The 18957-nt window shown below is 39.7% G+C and overlaps 2 protein-coding genes across 4 annotated transcripts; one reads left to right on the top strand and one right to left on the bottom strand.

Moving 5' to 3' along the window:
- Nucleotides 1-7317: 7317 nt before the first annotated feature.
- hnrnpa3 (heterogeneous nuclear ribonucleoprotein A3) lies at nt 7318-10494 on the top strand. Of its 2 annotated transcripts, none has more exons than XM_033986562.2 (10): nt 7318-7449; nt 7544-7690; nt 7750-7960; nt 8051-8140; nt 8222-8293; nt 8617-8667; nt 8732-8848; nt 8932-9048; nt 9114-9181; nt 10365-10494. In XM_033986562.2, exons 1-9 carry the CDS (start codon nt 7318-7320, stop codon nt 9164-9166), a joined length of 990 nt encoding a protein of 329 aa, XP_033842453.1. In that variant the 3' UTR covers nt 9167-9181; nt 10365-10494. The 2 variants fall into 2 exon arrangements, with proteins under 2 accessions (XP_033842453.1, XP_033842452.1); XM_033986561.1 differs by lacking the exon at nt 10365-10494 and adding an exon at nt 9284-9828.
- Nucleotides 10495-11654: 1160 nt separating this feature from the next.
- On the bottom strand, nt 11655-17514 carry nfe2l2a (nfe2 like bZIP transcription factor 2a). Of its 2 annotated transcripts, XM_033986560.2 has the most exons (5): nt 17310-17514; nt 14599-14865; nt 14272-14364; nt 14029-14202; nt 11655-13195 (listed from the first exon to the last, which is right to left on the bottom strand). In XM_033986560.2, the coding sequence occupies exons 1-5, from the start codon at nt 17343-17345 to the stop codon at nt 11975-11977; spliced, it is 1791 nt and encodes a 596-aa protein (XP_033842451.1). In that variant the 5' UTR covers nt 17346-17514; the 3' UTR covers nt 11655-11974. The 2 variants fall into 2 exon arrangements, with proteins under 2 accessions (XP_033842451.1, XP_033842449.1); XM_033986558.2 differs by having other exon boundaries at nt 14029-14364; nt 17310-17485.
- Between the last annotated feature and the right edge of the window lie 1443 nt (nt 17515-18957).

Genomic DNA, 18957 nt, shown 5'->3' with positions numbered 1-18957 from the left:
CCTGCCCCGCGTTGCTCCAGTCTTCATCATCCCGCCATCCTTTTGTCTCCCTTCTGCCACCAGCTCAACGTCGGGGCCGCAAAAAAAGTGTGAAAGCAGCACTTTTCTGCTCGTTTGTCGCCCGTACACAAGAATTAGAGGCAATGGGGAGAGATGGTTTTCCCCTGTCGCCCACACCTACACCTCTCCTACCTGATGTACACACAGGATTTACTGAATGGACTGCACACTGACAGATTCCAGAGGTGCAAAGAAGTCATTATATTCTCAAGTATAGTTAGGAATAGGTTAAATATATATTATACAGTATCACCCTCTTCTAAAACTACAGTTGCTTTTTTTTTGTCTAAATAAGTATGTTTTGAGTTAAGTGGTTAGTAATTGTCTTTATGCACATGATGAATATAACTGTCCTACTTTTTTGAATGGTCGAAAGCTCACTACAGGCAAAAGTTCACTACAGGCAAAAGTCATGTGAAACCCATGAATAATATGGTCTAATGGAGTGATTTGACTTGGTTTATGTTTAAGACTAGACTGAAAACCACCCTCTTCTCCCTGGCATTTAATTCTAGCTAGGCAGGATGTCTTGGTCTTTTATTAATGTTTTATTGTTCTTCATCTATGTATTTTTTTGGTTTTTGTTGTTGTTGTGTATTTTCATGTGAAGCACTTTGGGCAGCTGAAGTTGTGCTATATAAATTAAATTAAAATGATTAAGATACACTGTGTAACTTTGCCACCTACTTGTCTTCATGGCGATGTTATTCTTTGCCTGGAATGTTCCACATTCCACTATGGAGATGTTATGACATTAAACATGTGTCATAACATCTCCATAGAGACAAACAGGGGGCACCTTTAATATCTCAACAATTAGACATACTGAATACAAGCATAAAGTTTAACACCTTACCTGTCAGCACAAACTAAAGTTATTTTAATAAATTTTTATCAAAAGGCTCAAAAGTAGTGGCACCCCTGATTGTTGTCAGTGTTGACAAGATACATGATCTTGTGCACTAACATAAATCAGGGTCAACATTTGATAATATTCTGTTTAAAATAGTAGAAGTATCTTAGTATAAAAATAATGTTAGCTCCCATTCGGAATCTGAAAAAGTAGCATTAAAATCAGAACATGAACAAAACAAATCCGAGGTTAGAAGCCTATTAGTCCTGAAGTATAAGTTATAGTTGTTTCTTATCCAGTAACTACAAGGTTGTGGGTTTGATCACTGATGGTCCTTAGTTCATGTACAGTGTTTGTTTGCACGGTGTATAAGTAGTAGTTATTTGGTGTTAAGTGCTTTGAGGGCCCTTTGAGTAAAAATGTGGCTTTAATCTAACTGACAGGGGTAGACTGACAGAAATGAGTACCCCCAAACACCATCAATCCCTCACTCACACACCACACTCATACAGAATACTACTAATGGATAGTGAAACATAAGAAATAGTGGTATTAGCGACTGTGATGGTGGTGGAGTGCAGTGGCTCAAATTATGCAGGTATAAATTGCACTATTCATTGGAGGTATAGGTTGGAAAATTTATCTAAAATAGGGAATGCATTTACTTTTACTGGCATTAATATTTTGAATAAACAATACCATAAGGAAGAGACTATCTGCACTCCAGCTAGTCCCCAAATCTTCATTTTATTAGACAATGTGTTATGAGACTGAATACAGTGCTATTATAATAACTGCAGTAGTGTTCTTATTGCATGTGAGCCGCTTCAGTGAGGGGCCACAGTCTGTGTTTCTGCTGCAGGCAGTCAATTAGTGCCAGAGGGAAACACAGCTCTCTCTGTAGCCCTGCACCAGGAGCTGTAAATAAAGCTTTTATTACACTCACTATCTGCGCCTCTTCTCTCCACATCAATAGGCACTGGGCTGTTTCCGAGCATAATCACAGCCCCACTTCCACTCGATCTCAGGCTCAGGGAAGGTCATGGTCACTGCTTTAACTACAGGGAATGACAAAGTAGTTAGATGTGCATATAGTTGAAATCAAAAGCTAATAGTAATTACTGGAAGTAAGCCATTATCCAGATAGTACAGCGTTTAATTGAATTCAAATCCAATATGTATTTATTAGGGATGCAACGATGCAGTTTTCTCACAATTCAATATGTATCTCAATATTACGATTCTGATACATTTTAGGCCTCAGTTAAACAAAAACAAATGTTTCCTCAACTATTTGTATGCTAATGGTCAAAACATAATATTTCAATAAATTACATTACGTCTTCTTTGTTTGGAAATTGCAGAGTTGGGCAGAGTCCCTATATTACTTATGTAGATTTGAATTTTTATTCAACTCAGAGTTGATAAAATGATAAAAAGATTGCTGTACTTTGAACTATAACCTTTAATCTGAATGACATTTCTTTTTAAGTTGCATGACCTTTATATCCGTTGATGGTTTGCACTGGACAGTTTATGGCTAAGAAAGCTTTTACAAAATTACAATACCTGCAATTGACTACTTCAAACTATTGGCACACACCATGAGAGAAAATAACACAGCTTTGATAAAGCATCTGCCATAAATATCCCCATATGCTCTGTAGTATTTCACTAGTTGTAAAACAAATTACAAATAGCCCTTAGCCTATTTATCCATGTGTTATTTATACCACAAGTTGCTATGTGTTGCTGTTGAATTCATCTAAATTGTTAATGGCTGAAGTTATTCTGTTTTGTTTATGCTTATTTATTGCATTCTCAATGATGCTCCTGTGTCCCTTTATCTTATATCCTAGAATTGATTTATTCAATCCCACAGACCCAGATCACACAAGATACTGTAGATTTTAAATTATGATTGAGATAAAACTGTCTCGAAACCATAAAGTATATTTTATTTTTTCCCATAAAGCTAAAAATCTAAAACCCCCTTGAGTTTCTGGTGACAAACCTAATTCGGTGGCATGTTCTCTATCAAATGCAGACACACACGTCAGAACAAACCAACCAAACCAACCTTAGGCTCCTACAAATCCAGTGCGGATTCTATTTTTATTCTGATTTACACCCAGTTTCCTTGATGTGAGCGGACAGGAAACAGATGTGAGGAATTGTTCTTTCCCCCCAAATTCCACAGAGACGCATTGTAGCCGCCGGAGGTGTGAGCCAGGCTTTGTACTTGCATGTGAAAAAGGTAGTTGACGGCGACTTAATTGACTCTCTGGTTTTCCTACTATGAATGTACATTTCCTGTTCAAAGTTTCCATTTACGTAGGTCCATGCGTCCAGTGGCGGCCCACGGCCATGCGCCGTGGAACCAGGAGAGGACCGAGCAAGAACCGAGCAAGAACCGAGCAGGAACCGAGCAGGAACCGTCCAAGGTCAAGCACTACAGCTCACCGCAGTGCGGTCAGGGTCTACCATCAACACTTATATTCACTGACAATTACTCAGGCTATGACAAAAGACAAGATTTAACACCTTTTCAACAGTTTTACTAAGTTACTGCATACTCTACTTTTGGAGTAGACCTATGTCTAATCAGATGCACTTGAAATGGGATAAAGTGGCAAAGAGGCCTGTAGCCTACACACTTTGAGAGTCTTTTAGCGTCCTGAGATATCCTTTGACGCTTGAATGCGATTTCAAATTTGGACCTGTTTTTTCGTGGACCATGGTGCCATCTAGAGGATGCTTACATCAATAGCCCACAATTCTTTTCGCTTTTGAGTTATCTTTATATAGGCTATTTAAATAGCAAATGTTCATTATAGTTTTAGCTTTAACTGAACCTATGTATTAACCATGTTTTCCATAATTTAGTCCATGCCTATTTTAGCGACCCATTGGTTAACCACAAGTTAATCATAAGAGGCTCTCCTATCAATCTAGAGTCTGTTCAAGAAAGAGAGGGGGGGAAAGTATGTAATTGTGTGCATCTCACTTTGAGTGTGTCATCCCTCACCTCACTTATAACTGGTCACCACTATAACACCACTTCGCCATGATTTACTGTGCAGATTTCTTTTTTTCTTTCTTTTTTTTTTTTTTTGCTGACACAGACCTTAACCATTCGGCCTCAGACTAATGGTAAACTATAATTTGCAGGTGTAAAATTAGAATAAAACCTGTATTAATTATGTAATCATACTGCTGCCTGTGTGCACATACAAGGATGTCCCCACTCAGGAGATCTTTATATCATTAATTTGTCAAAGACTAATTACAATCAGACTGGCCAAAGCTATGGTAAAACAGTGCAAACAGAGACCAAACCGTTATACTGTTATTTATTATATTAATTAATTAATTGTTACCGTAATTACATTTAAGTCTCCTTCCTTTTTGCACATAAACCAATAAACATGAGCATATGGAGAGGAGCTTTTAGCCATTTATATATAAAACCCAATTTAACCCAATATCTAACTCTGCCTAACTCTATCCTGTGATACTAGGTGTCAAAGAAACATGTGCTCCAAGGATGAGGACATTTGAGACAGGTAATACAGATGATTTTATATATATTCTGTGCCAATAAGGCAATCTTGGAGGCAATCTTAATGGATGGATGTTTTTTTCATATAGACTGGGCCTATAAGGATGATTTTTGGTCATGGTTTGTGCAGCATCCACCTGATAAGAAATCAGTATGCCTATACCAAATGTTAGGACAGTGCTGTTGATAACTGGGTAGCAGCTTGTAACTTTTGTTGAGTGCTTCTATTCAAACAGGCCTGGCCTACATAGTGCAGTGGGATAAATTGAGGAAAACACCGACTGGCCGGACTGTGTTGGGATCATAAATTCTCATCATTAATAGTGTCAGAAAAACATTAGCTTTTTTATAGGGGCTGTATTTTCCTCACACTCTACAATAAAGTTAATGACGGACATTGTCTTAACCATAAAACAGTCATATATTTGGAGATGCCGGTCAGCTTCAACAAGGTTCGGTAGCATCTGGCTCTTTCATCATACTTGTCAAAGCAAGTGTCCATGTCATTGGGCTGAGCTGCAAACACAAATGTAGTCTATAACATGTCCTAGCAGAGATTTGAATCCCTGACAAAGGCAGCATACAACTGCCATATCTCTACTTAGATAAAAGTCAACTGTATCAGTAGTAGTAGTATTGCCTCTAGGAGTAGGACTACTGCTTGTGCATAAATGGCAAGGCCACATCACCAGTGGTAAAATGAGCCCATGAGGGAGCATTGAAATGACCATGTCAGCGCTGTAAGCTACCTGTGGTCCTCCACATCTAAGTTCATGGCTGAGTGAACGCAACTTGGAGCTATGGGAGACAGATGACTTGAGTTGCCCTCTTTATGCACAGATTTAGGTATACACCCATAGCCTACAGCTGTGCACACAGCAAGAAGTAGCTTTCTGTTGTTGACAAAAGCCTACATCTTTGGTAAATAAATGATATGTTTAATAGCACCTACTTAAGCAGCCTCTGTATCCTCATTCTGATCCAGCAATCTGTCTGCTGACATTATCACGGAGTAATCTATCCCCCTCTGCAGCGAGTCAACCACAGAGAGTAGCCAGTGAGGGCAATCCCCAGCCCTGCTGAGCCAAAAAGACAGCATGACGTTCTGTCTAGCAGCCTTGGGGAGTGAGCATCACTCTGCCTCCAACAACTTGGTCTGACAACCTGCAGACAGCCTATCCACAGTCTCACGCCAAGAGTCCTGTACCTATTTGTAGCTGTGTCCTTGCGCAGTAACCAGTACTCGGTGCTTTGGCCCCAGGAAGATGAGCTTCCTGAACAATGGACTAGTAGGGTCTGAAGCTCCAGAGGGAAAACATAGACCAACACAAAATCATTCTAATTTTGATTTACACTATTCATCCAAATGTAACATCCATTGTAGGCTATGCAGTTTACCTGGGCACACACTCCATCCTACCACTGCCACTCAACTAAGTGTCCGGCTTACTTTTATGCATGGGTGATAGATTATTGCATTACAGTGGCTGCAGAAGACAGACACTGCTTAAGCAGGTGCTATTAAACATATAATTTATTTACTAACTATTACTACTACTACTACTGTGGGTGGGAAAAGTCATGCCAACATCTGTAGCATAGCCTATATCTCGCCAAGCAAATGTGCAAAAGTGGATAGAGCCTCCACTGATGTCCTAGTTCCTTATTGTACATATCATGTTATCTCAGGGTAATTTCTTATCACATAGTTTCGTGAGAATTTTGTATCACATTGTAACATAATTTCATGATGCTCTCTCATAAATTCATGATAGCATTAGGTTAAAATGTGATGCTAGATTTTTTTTTTTTTTTTTTATTTAAGTGCAGATTTGGCAGTTCTGTGCTGCCGTACATGTCCTTTGTAGTATTGAAGAAATACAACTAACTCTTAAAACAAAGGTGCATATGAATATTGTAGCCTACTCTACATTTAAGCCTATTTCTTAAATTAATTCTCAATTTGACCGTGGCAAATGAGCCTATCTGATTATTTTCTAGAATGCTTATGATATACATTAAAACGAAAGAACAGGGCTTGGAAGATTAAAGCGAAAGAACTGGGCATGGAAGATTAGGCCACAGCCGTCTTGGAGATGTTAATTTGAAGAACCAACCAAAAGGGGGCGCAAATGTGCTAACTAATTTTAGAACTAAAACTGAGACATTGAAATTGCAATTACAAACAAGTCTTGACTATTACCACATTAGGCTACAAACAAAACTCGATTAACAGGGTGAAAATAACGTCGGACTATATTATTGTAGCACTGTCTATCAATTAGGGTATCCATGATTTTCTGTTCTTAGTAGCAAGAAGCCGTAAAGATCGATTAGATAAAGGGTGCTCCTAGTCTTTAATTGTCTGTAGCCAATATAATTATGTCCGATTGAAGTGCGCTCATTAATTTAGGCGTTTAGCCCTATAACTACTACGCACCATGGTCATATGACTGTACCGTGCTATAGCCGCCCCAATCCACCAGGGGCAGTGTCGTTTGAACGCGCTATTCCATCTCATAAAGAATGTCCACGGGCATCAAAATGGAGGTGAGGCGTCTCTCGTTCTGTGTGCAGACAAATGTGTAAAACAGCAGAATTAGGCCAGTTTTGTTTCTAAGACGTATAAATTATTATTCTTCTCATTCGGATCTTCTTTGCTGTGTTATAAGACAAGTGTTAAGCAACTGTTTTGAAGTGCTAGTGGAAACTTGTTTTTCTCGATAGCTCGGTAGCGTCAACATGCTAGCGCAGCGTCAGGCGGTCAATGTAAAACTAAGACGACTTGGAGGCTAAAATCTGTGCATATTAAACGAAAAATATTAACACGATGTAATTTATTATGTTACAGAATCAGGATAGTAGGGAGCCTGAACAGGTAAGGAAGCTCTTCATTGGAGGCCTGAGTTATGAAACGACGGAGGATTCTTTGCGAGCTCATTTTGAAAAATGGGGAACGCTCACAGATTGCGTGGTATGTGGTCTAGTGTGTTTTAGGTGATTATGCACCCATCCAGATTTTTCACCTTAATAAAATTTTGTATCTTATCTTCATTTCACCTTAACAGGTTATGAGAGATTCTGACAGTAAGCGCTCCAGGGGCTTTGGGTTTGTGACCTACTCCTCTGTAACTGAAGTCGATGAAGCCATGAGAAATAGGCCCCATAAATTGGATGGGCGGGCAGTTGAATGCAAAAGGGCAGTGCCCAGAGAGGTGAGCAAGCTCACAATTTCTTTTTAAATGCACCATACACTTACCATATACGCTTTCAGGATTCCAACAAGCCTGGTGCCCATTTGACAGTGAAGAAAATCTTTGTTGGCGGAATAAAGGAAGACACAGAGGAACATCATGTTCGAACATACTTTGAACGCTATGGAAAAATTGAAAGTGTTGAGATAATGGAAGAGCGCTCCACTGGAAAGAAGAGGGGATTCTGCTTTGTTACTTTTGATGACCATGACACTGTGGACAAAATTGTTGGTATGTTTAATGGCTACTTTAATGATGCAAAGTAACAAAGTTGGTCATGTAAAATGTAGCATTAATTGCCTGTTCTTCCTGTCTGTAAAGCTCAGAAATATCATACCATCAACTCCCACAATTGTGAGGTCAGAAAAGCACTTTCAAAACAAGAAATGAATACAATGTCTAATTACAGAGGTATGGGTGAATTTTTATTACAAACACGATTTACAGTTGCTATTTACTCACTAGAGCTCACAATCCTGTTTCTCATTCCAGGTAGAAGTGACAGATATGGTAGTAGAGGAGGGAACTATAGTGGTGGCAGCAGTGGAGGCAACTTTGGCAGAAGTGAGTAGTCAAAAAGAAGGTGTCACATTTTTTTGATACTAGTTCAAAATGTTAAATTGAATATGAGTTACACAAAAAGGTCAAAGCACTGTGTCGCAATCTTGGGGAAAAAAAAGTAGTTTATTCTTAATCAGTGGAAAATGTCATTCAAGTATAAAGTGTCATTAGTTTATTGATGTGGGTAAATTAAAAGCTAAAGTTGATTATAGAAGCCCCTCTGATTACAGACAATGTTTTCATTCTAAAACTTCGATCCAATTGACTTTAGATTTTTTGCTGTTTGATTTGATTGAATTTAAGACTGAACAATCTCCCCTTTTTAGGTGGGGGTTATGGTGGGGGACAGGGTGGATATGACGACGACTATGACAATGGTAAGCTGCGTTTCACAATCCAATGAGATGTCTTGGTCCAAGAGTGTAATGTGCTTTTTTGTAGGCCCCGGAGGTAGTTACGGTGGTGGTTATGGAGGAGGGTGTGGCGGCTACACATCTGGGTCGGGGTATGGAAACCAAGGTGGAGGATATGGGGGAGGCGGAGGCTACGGGGATGGAGGTAAACATTTTGCATCCCTCTAAAACTGGCAATATTGCCACAAAATCAATTCTGTATCTTAATTTTCATTAAATTATTTTCAGGATATGGAGGAGGTGGAAATTACAATGATTTTGGAAATTATGGAGGGCAGCAGTCCAACTATGGGCCCATGAAGGGGAACTATGGTGGGCGCAATTCTGGAAGCCCATATGGTGGTGGTGAGTATGAACATAAATTTATATGAGAACTGTGGCATGGTTTCTTAACTGCTTCTTCACTGCAGGAGGTTATGGCTCTGGTCGTGGTGGGGGCAACTATAACTCGCGGCGATATTAATTATTTCATGTTTTGGTAAGTCTTAAGCAGTTGCACAACACCTCCACAGTACAGTACGGCGTAAGTCTGTTCAAAGTGCAGAATAACCCTCTGTTTTATCCTGTATCCATTCAACAGGCTTCAGTTCTTAGCAGGAGAGAGAGACAGAGAGAGAGGAAAGCTGCAGGGTACTTTGAGAAAGGAGCAGTCAGACTTAACTGCAGCTAAAAGACTGTCTAGATATTCCTCTTCTCTAAATGTGATGATTCACCGAACCATTTTTTTCCTTTTGTGCGTCTAAGTTGTGTGTATTGTGCCTATGGTATCAGGGGTCCTTTTTGTATTCAAAGCCAGTTTTTAATGTCCTTACTTTTCTATATAGTTAGTTCCTTCTGGTTGCATTGCAAAATTGTGTTCTTGCTGGACATTTTTACCAGGCTTCATATCAGCTAGAATTACTCACCACACTTTCAATTTATCATGATTGCTTTATTGCAAGTGTATTTTCATGTTGTATGTGACAAGAACCGTGTGAGATCATTTTATACCAGTGTCAACAAATGTGTGATGCTGCATTTAGGAACTTCTCAAAATGCGTGTTATGTTCTGAGCAAAGTAAAATAGATTGTTCAAGGTATTTTGATCAGTAGAAAGAAATGAATAAAATTGTGTAGTAAAGTGCAGCAAGGTCTAGTGCTTTATTTAGAAAAAAAAAAAAGTTGTCTGTTGTTTGTTTAGCTTATGAAACCTGACGCAGAACACCCTTCCTCTCAATCTAGGTGCCAAGGTATGGGTATATGTAGGACAAGGACTCATGGACTGATGATCACACATGTAGAGGGAAAACAGCCAGAAGCACCAACAGTTGGGCACTTGGTGTCACTAGTGTGGAAGATTGCACATGACGATCAGACAGGACATCTCCAGCGCGAGCACAGAGGACCAGTCAGCATTTTGAGAGACAGAGAGGCGAAAGACGGCATCCAGCACAATGCCAATGGAGGAAACTTGCATTGTCTGGCTGGTAGTGAGCGTCTATTCACTCTCAAGAAGGCTGCCACTAGCGAAGAAAGACTAGTTCCTGGACACATTGGTTCCTGTTGTGTCAGAAATGCGTCAGGCCAACAGAATATTAGTTTTCAGATGTTAAATACAGAATACAGAGTCAATTATGCTACAGAAGATCGAGGTAAGAGTAACTGCTTTGCTTGATTTTCAGATTTGGAAAGAGGAATTCTCTTCTTGCGGAAAAGAAGTGATAGCATGGAAGGTAATGGATGGGTAAGACTTTTCCAAGTTTTCTCAGGTTCAGGTGCATTCTTATAGAGGTATTTGGACTGTTTAGAAGTCTTTAGATTAAACTGCTTTAAGTAATGGTTTTGAAAGTGGGGTAGTCTACATTTATAAAGTAAAGAATTTTAAAATGGCCTTAACATGAAGAAATTCATATATAAATACAAACCATATATATATATATCTCATAGCAAGTTATATAAATACTGTAGCCTATACTAAATGCAAAAATGCATTACCCAGCCTCAAGTTAATTGATGTAAAATGTATGATTTCATGATAGTCTATTCAAATAAAGATTATATTCATATTTTCTGCTTGCTCATTTTTATGTTCTTTTGGGGTTTTAATTTTACATGTGCGCAGGTATAGTGAGTATTTAAATCCTTTTGATAATGTCAGATAACCTTTAGTTAAGAATGTAGGGAAAATGTGCTTGTGGAGTAAGAACAAACACCATTTTACCTTGCAGTGTAAACTATGAGGACGCTGGTCTAATGCAGATCATTTTACAATTTTGAGTTGAACCTAGTTAACCTTTGTCCATGTCATGACGAACAACGGCTATTCAAAGCCCTACCCTTAATGTAATTTAATCTCTCACATTTCCTTAACAATACACACAATCCTCCCAGTGGGTGGGTATTCATCACACTGTGGGGACTGAAATCTCAAAAATTTGCTCATGAATTAGTTGGATTATGCACTATAAATTATGTAAAGAATTCATGCATATGTCTCTGTGTGTTCAATAGCTAAACCTGTATTTGCTATCTTAGCCAACCTGTTTCTTGTGTGGCACAAGGCCTGGTATTCATACGTTTGTATGTGAAAGTGCACTGGCAGCACCTTGATTGCATAAGCTATTTCTTTGAAAAGGCAGCTGGTTGCTCTGGTCATGTGGGAATTTTGCATGAGAGCATTTCAAAATGTTCTTATAATAATGTGTGATCAAATGGGTGAAAGTAGGTGTGGTCTCATTACATGTTTGTTCTACAGTATTAAAAGAATTGGGTTACTGTAAAACTTTTCCGGCTCTATAAGAACAGATTGTGAAAGCTTTTTTGTTTTAAACACAAAATGCTCTTTATACTCACTTAAACCACTACAGCATGCCACCAAAGTTAAGAACTAGCTTGAATGGATTGTTATGTAACCATTCTTTACATGTCCACATGGCTTTAATTGTGTTAGTTTTATAAAACTGGAGCCCATATAGCAGTATAACACTAGTTTATTGAAAATATTTCAGACTTTAAAAAAGGCAAATCAGTTCTAAGATTAATGATTGAATGCACACAGAAATATATACACAGTATATACAGTAGAATAACTCACAATTTGACTCAAAAGCAAGTAATATTGTATACAAAAAGCGGTATCAGATATAAAATAGTAATGTTAAAATATTCCAACATTTTAAGAATAAGCAGAAACCACACACAAAGCAAGGAATACCGTACTTCTGCTTAAATGCGGTATCTTAAGCTGCACAACTACAAAGTTATTGCATAGTGTTTCAAGGTCAAAGCAGTGTTACTTAAGAGATAAGTGGTTGTCTTCACGCTTAACAAACGTCTTTTTAATGCGAGGAACAAGAAAGACGCTGCCATCAGTGGACTGTTGCAGTGAGTACTCAGAGGGAGAGTAGCCGTTTCCTTTTTCATCTTTCAGCAAACTGAAGACCTCCAGGTAAAGGCTGCTGAGCTGCTTTTTCATTTCCTTCAGATTCATCAGGTTTTTGCTCTTTTCACTGAGCAACCGCTCCTTTTCATCTTGTAGGGAATCCAGATCACTCTCCAGGCCTACTATGTTTTCCATTTTGCGCTTTCGACAGTTTTGGGCAGCTACCTTGTTCTTACCACGGCGGCGAATATCACGGACCAGGGCCAGCTGGGCCTCATTCAGTTGGTGCTTTGACATGAGTTCATTGAAATCATCCACAGGTAAATTGATTATCATGTCGACTGTGAAAGGGATTTTGAGGGCCTTGGCTCTCTGTTCGTCTCTTGTGAGACGCACATCCGAGCGCTTCTTCAACTTGTCCTTTGTAAAGGGACCTCTGTTGTGGCCGCTTTCCTCTGCTAGCTTGGTCCTCTGTTTTTTTGGATTCTTTTCATTCTGTGTTGTTGATTGATCTGTTGATATGGAAACTGATGTGCCTGGTAAGTCATCAGGTGTGAAATTTAATGAAAACATCTCCGAGTAGTCAGATTGTGCACTTCCAGGGTTATGGTCTGTCTCATCCATGTCGGAATCACTGTATCCAAAGCCATCATAGACTGATTTACTTGGTGAACTTGCGTTTGAACTTGTATTTGGACTTGCATTTGATATTCCTGAATCAGAATCTGGCATTTCCACGGTGAGGCCTGGTTTGTCTCTGTCAAAAGCTTCTCCTGGTGAGAGGCTATACAGATCTATTGGAGTGAACGGTGAATTGTTTGGTACCCCAGACATGATGTTGCTGTCATATTCATCACGACCACTGCTCTCAGCAGTCACATTCTTTGGGTAAAACAGGTCACAGAAGTCTTCAGCTTCAGCAGTGTAGTTAGCTGGAGCATCCACTTGGCTTTGATTGTCAGAAGGAAGGACATTGGGTGTGACCGCATTAAAAGAGCTGAGATATCCAGCAGCACAAGCATTGCTAGCATTCTCTGACACGGGGTAGTAAGTATAGTTTGGATTCTGCACTTCTGAGTTTGGATAAATAGTAGTCTCGAGGGTGTCCTCCATTTGCATGTGCATGCATTGCTGAAAGAAAAAAAAAATTAAAATGTGCCTATATAGCATATACACAGATGGTCAATATAGCCTTACACCTGTACTGTACAGGCTTGACAAGCCTCAGATACACTATTCATTTAGCCAGTCTCTGTAGTGGAAACATGGATCTATAGAAAGCAACGTCCAGCCACAGCTGCCCCAAGGTAGACAGACTGAAGCAAGGCAGGTAATGTGTGCCATTGACTCCTGACCACCACTAACCATTTACTCAAAAAGCACATTCACACTAGGTAAGTGTCTTGCCTTAAGGCACAACAATATGCACCCAGATTATTGATTAGAGATTATGCAACTGTTGTATCTAAACTGGTGTTTATGATGTGATTTGTGTGTGTCTAGCATTTGCCTTTAGCTATACCATTTAAATGGTTCACACAAATAAAAGCACAACTCATTTGACATTCTGTCAACTTTAAATGAAATCTAACTCAAGAAATAACTTTGGTTAATAGTTTACTTATCCACTATGAGAGTTCAGAGTAGCAAAAGGGCTCACACCACTCTACCTGTCACCTTATTCAAATATAAGTAGCCTTTGTGAAAAGGGCAGATAAGGCCACTTTCTGAAAACTTTTAGAAAACAATGCCCTCTCCATGTGTTATTTCTATTTAAAACAATTATCAGAACATTATCAGAATTCACTGCACACACCTGCTTCCCCACGAGAAGCAAATCCTGCACTCAAACAAAAAAACGTTTGTCCTGAATGCTGGGCTCCAGCAGTTCGAGCATTCTTTGGGTATTTGTAACAGAGTGCAAACATTGACTCCATTGATGCAGTAGAATCCATGTATTATACCTGCAGCTCTGGGAGAGACAAAAGCTCCATCCAGGCTTGCTCCAAATCCGTGGACATCCTGTGTGGTGGCAGCTGGACAGGGGAAGGTGTGGTGGGCAGCAGAGACGGCTGCTCCGGAGTCATCACAGTGGTGCTGGGCGAACTGTCTGCAGTACACAGGCTCATAGAAGTATTCTGTAAGTACACCATCAATGAGCATGCTATATCTACAAATGTTTCATTGAAAAATGAAGAAGTATTTACCCCAGTTTCCTCTACAGGAAATGTCTCTGCCAGCAGCTGCAAGCATTCATCAAATGAAATGGCATCATTATTCTCTTCAATGAAGGTGAGATTCTGTAATGACAATACAAAAGTAGTTTAGATCTACCTTATTTAAACAACTGCAGAAACCTCTAATACAGGAGAGGGCCTATGTGTACTATTTACACCAATGCAAAACGACCCACCTGTGCCTCTGTAATAGCACAGGATGGGGTGGTTACCTAGTTACAGCAGCCTGGGCCTATCAAAGGTAGTGGGAGTGGTCCAACAGTCAGGACATGAGTAATGATGCTTTTGTGCTTGTACCTGTGTAACCTCCAGAGGCGTGCCTGCCGCCTGCAGCGGGATGCTGGGTGCCGGGCGGGGGATGTATTCTCCGGTCTCCTCATCAAGCTGGAGCTGTGCCAGCAGGGCCTTCTCCTGCTCCTGAAGCAGATGCTGTCTTTTCTGCTCATCCAGCTCACGCTGTCTCTGAAGCTCGCACTCTTTCTGTCGATGGTTGTAGTCAAACACCTCACGGCGTGCACCCAGATCTATGTCCTGTTTCCACAGGATGTCAATCAGGTCCATGTCCTGTGTGGGATACAGACACGGTCAGATACACATACACACAACACCAGCATCTGAGAGGAGAGCAGCCTGCTTGCTGTGAAGCATGGCGGCAGCCACACCTCTGCCACAGTATCTGTTTGCAATGGCAAGACTGGCAGTAATGTCGAGTGGTAGGCCTGGCATGAATAATGGATGTACTTCTCTTTTAGTACACTGCCAAATCACCACCATACACCAACACCAGTCAGTCACCTTACCAGAGTTGCCAAGTTGCAGTTACCTATCTGATTAAGGCAAGGTGTGACTTTTGCCTGTTGCCTCCAAAGGGCAGCTGCTCAGTTGAAAAACAACTATAGTCACCCTGGCTTGGTAAATCAATACTTAGTTTACTACAAATGAAAATAATATAAACAATTTTAAGATAGAGGTGGCAAAACTACATGTCCATAACTCCTCATGAAGAATTATGTACACATTGGGCACCATTAGTAAAGCTGCTTTTTCAGATGCAACTGAATTTGCCATTGAATTACTTGCAACCTTTTTACTGAAGCAACTGCTCTCACAAAGGGTGAAATGTTGCATAAACTCAACATCCTTCCTCAGAAATGTTTCAGAGCACATGACCCGTTTGTTCCTCAGATTTATTAACATAACTAATGGACTAATTCTTATGCCACAGCCTGGAGGAAGTGAAAAGGAAAATGCCAACAGAAACAACCAAAAGATGTAGAACCAAATAAACATTCTGAAGTTACTATATCTCCATGTCAGTTTACGTTGACCCACAAGAACAGTCTGTTGACATACAACTCACTTCAATTTTACCCTAGAGAAAAAAAAAGCCACAAATCCGTTGTACCTCACCATTGCATCAGAGCTGTGGTTGCTGGAGGATTACATGTTACTAAGGCTGCCTACTATAAATCATACTCACCCACTAAGAGGTGTGCACACAAGCAGACATTAAGGCTACTGCGGGAATGAGGAAGTCTCCTTAAAATGCCTGAGCACACATCTTGAGGTCATCTATTCCAAGCATGAAAACCCCACACTACTTTTGTGTTTGTCACACTTCATAAGCCTATCAGACAAGTCATACAAGTCCTTTAGAAAAACAAATAACCGTGCACTGACCATAAAAGGAGTTTTCATCTCTCCCTTTCAATATCAGGTGCTATTGGATATTTATGGTTCTAACTATAAACTCATTAACATATATTATACCTAGTCTAATCCAGCCAAATGCATTGATAAAAAGGGTGTGTAACAAGCATATCAAGTTATCAGTAACAAGGAACACTAGGCAGTAGCACAGGGAAGCTAGCAAATTACCTCAAATTCCCAGAATCTCTTTTTGACCAATGCCTATGAGCTCTGAATCATATAATAAAATGCAAGTAAAAGAACACCCTTACAGCCAAATGTAGTACATTTGTCAACTTGATCATATCAGATCCAATAGTTTAAAGCAGAGAATGTTTTTTTAAAGATTAATGTTGACAGATCCCAATAAGAAAAACAAGTTAGGCAATATATTTTAAGATATTATATAAACATACCCTAGACACTTTTCAACATGAAGCCAATATACCAGCTATGAGCGGATCACAATGTTGTTTAGGAGACACGAGGTCAAAGTGTGTATACATTTAGTTTTGGAGTTGTTCATTTACCACCCTGAAGCTAATCACAAGAGGGCCTCAGACGGACCTGGCTCTCTCATCACACGCCAATGGTCATCCACCCCTGACCACGGATGATGAAACACCGCTGCAAGTATTTCCAAAACAGCGTGATCACTCAGCCGTGGACCCCCACTGACCCCCACAAGTTCAGCTAAACTCTGAAATACATGTCCACATTAGCTACATATTTCACTTCGTTATTACATGTCCACATTAGCTGCATATTTCACTGCTTTTTATATCAACACTATTATTTTATGGCCAGTCCCAGGAAACATGTCCGGGCCAGTCTCCACATGGTTACACAACACACACATTCACATCAACTTAAAGCTGGGAATATGAAGAGGTGAATTTGACTTGAATCGCAAAGGTTACGAACATATTTATGGTAGATAAGAGACCAGAGATCACATGCCTTAAAAAGGGGAGTGGTAAAACTAAGCAGCGACGAGAATGATCTGTTCGCCCGTTGGCTAAAATACTAATAAAACATATGAACCCAGTACACCATGATGTAAATATTCAAATACATTATATAAATAGTGGATAGAATAACTTATAGACAGCTGTAATGATTCAAGCTGAGGCTAGAGGAAGCAGCCACAAAAGCTCTACTTATTTCAGTAACCAGGTTTTCAGTCAGTTATCACAAAGCGACCAAAGATAAGAAAACAACAAAAAGAAGATAGACGTTTTCCGCTAAAGTGTCGAACTTGAAGTGAAAGTGTAAACGGTAACGTCAATGTCAGGTGATGAGTCTGGATTCACTTTTACCTGTTGACTTGGATGCGGCACCTCCATTTCCATCATTATGGAGTTAGCAATGGTGAAACAAACCCCTTTCTATCACTATAGGCTTGTAATCTCTGTATAAAATGGCAAATAATCCGACACCGTACAAGTCCTTGTGAGTTGCTGAGTTGAGACAAATATTACTGCTTCCTCTAATCTGATGATGATCATTACGGAAATAACAGCTCCTCCCCCACGCGGTGACGTCAGAAACGCCCCTCTGCATTGACCAATCAGGCAAGTTCTTAATATACTTCATTTGATCTATTCAATAAAGTTCTTCATGAAATTCTTCTCTAAAATCTTTGTTAAACTTGATTATAATAATAAATCCACTTTATTCGTTTATTATTTTTTGCTTGTTACACAACCATCCATTTGGTGTGTGATGATTTGGTGTTTACTGCCCCCTGCTGGTTAGTTGGTGGGTCACAGAGTTAAAATGTCCCACGATTGAAAAATAAATAAATGTATCTGCACTTTGTTTACCCTAGAGAAGTGTACGTAGACTTGCCGTAAGCCTTTGTAGATCTAATTTTTGATATGGTCGCACATATAGCCCTCATTCCTTCATGGCATGCTTTATAGGCCTGTCATGTTTGTGTTTAATAGTTTGCCTATAATCAGGTCTTCAGTATGTGAATGGATGAGAATGAAACATTGTCCTAACCACATATAAAATAAACAGTTTATGCTACACCAAAGTTAAGTTATGAAAGTGCCAGCTTAACAGCTCAAGACATTTAGCAAGATAGACTTCTGTTCTAACTGTAACACCTATTTGCAAAGGACCTCACACTAAAGTGCAGCCCACTGTGCCACTGCGCGAAATTACACTAAAAAGCCCCTTTCCCTCTGAAGCGCGCTCCTGAAACGCGTTCACGTTTGGCAGCTCCACGTCGACATTCTTCCAGCTGCATATAGTGAACTGCACAGGACTGGGGGAAGAAAAGATAAAAGCGTTCGTAGCCACCTTACGAATAGAGAGCTGCATGTCCGTGGACTACCGCAGTGAAAAGTGGCGTTTGCATTTACCATTCAGCTATAGCGTGCTATGTGTGGAGATTGCTTTCCACTTTAAATTGTATCTGCTCTAGCATTTCTTCCTCCTGTCTGATTGCAGCCTGTCCCCTGCGCCAGCATTACATCAGGTACAGTATGACACAACTTTGTTTTTATTGTAACTTGCAACTTAATCAATCATTTGACTGAAAAAAGTAACTAAGAATTATTTGTTTTTTCAAATTATAGCCTATGCTATACATGGTGCCTTAAGAATATATAGCTTAGTTTAAGCACAAAACTGGAAAGCTCAGCTGCACTTTATTGTTGGTATGGCTTTTAACGTTTTCTGTATTCAGGTCATGTTGATAAAGTTTCATGCTCAACAGGTAGGTCTATACTGCCTGTGCTTTAAAACCTAAAATACAGATCAGTCAAATGCAAATGAATCATTTTTCATTATAGAAGAAGACACATTCAGCATGTGCAAATGATTCAGGAGTCTGAAAGTGAATAAATACCCTATGAGCCACAGGCTTCAAAATACCAGGGTCATAATATAGGTCTAGGCATAATTCAGTAACAATATGACAATATGTAAGATGACTCCACCTGCCCTACCTTACCT

Source organism: Periophthalmus magnuspinnatus, chromosome 21, assembly GCF_009829125.3.
Source record: "Periophthalmus magnuspinnatus isolate fPerMag1 chromosome 21, fPerMag1.2.pri, whole genome shotgun sequence".
Lineage (NCBI taxonomy): Eukaryota > Metazoa > Chordata > Actinopteri > Gobiiformes > Gobiidae > Periophthalmus > Periophthalmus magnuspinnatus.
The sequence above is the reverse complement of the archived record's forward strand: the minus strand, read 5'-3'. Positions and strand labels throughout refer to the sequence as shown.

Bases quoted from the DNA above. Each gene is read 5' to 3' on its own strand.
- hnrnpa3 (XM_033986562.2), top strand. From the start codon at position 7,318: ATGTTACAGAATCAGGATAGTAGGGAGCCTGAACAGGTAAGGAAGCTC. The intron at 8,141-8,221 runs GTATGGGTGAAT...TTCTCATTCCAG, and splicing joins TACAATGTCTAATTACAGAG to GTAGAAGTGACAGATATGGT. The intron at 9,049-9,113 runs GTGAGTATGAAC...TCTTCACTGCAG, and splicing joins TGGAAGCCCATATGGTGGTG to GAGGTTATGGCTCTGGTCGT.
- nfe2l2a (XM_033986558.2), bottom strand. From the start codon at position 17,345: ATGATGGAAATGGAGGTGCCGCATCCAAGTCAACAG. The intron at 14,866-17,309 runs GTAAAAGTGAAT...TATCCCACACAG, and splicing joins TGCCGCATCCAAGTCAACAG to GACATGGACCTGATTGACAT. The intron at 13,196-14,028 runs GTATAATACATG...TTTTTCTTTCAG, and splicing joins TGTCTCTCCCAGAGCTGCAG to CAATGCATGCACATGCAAAT.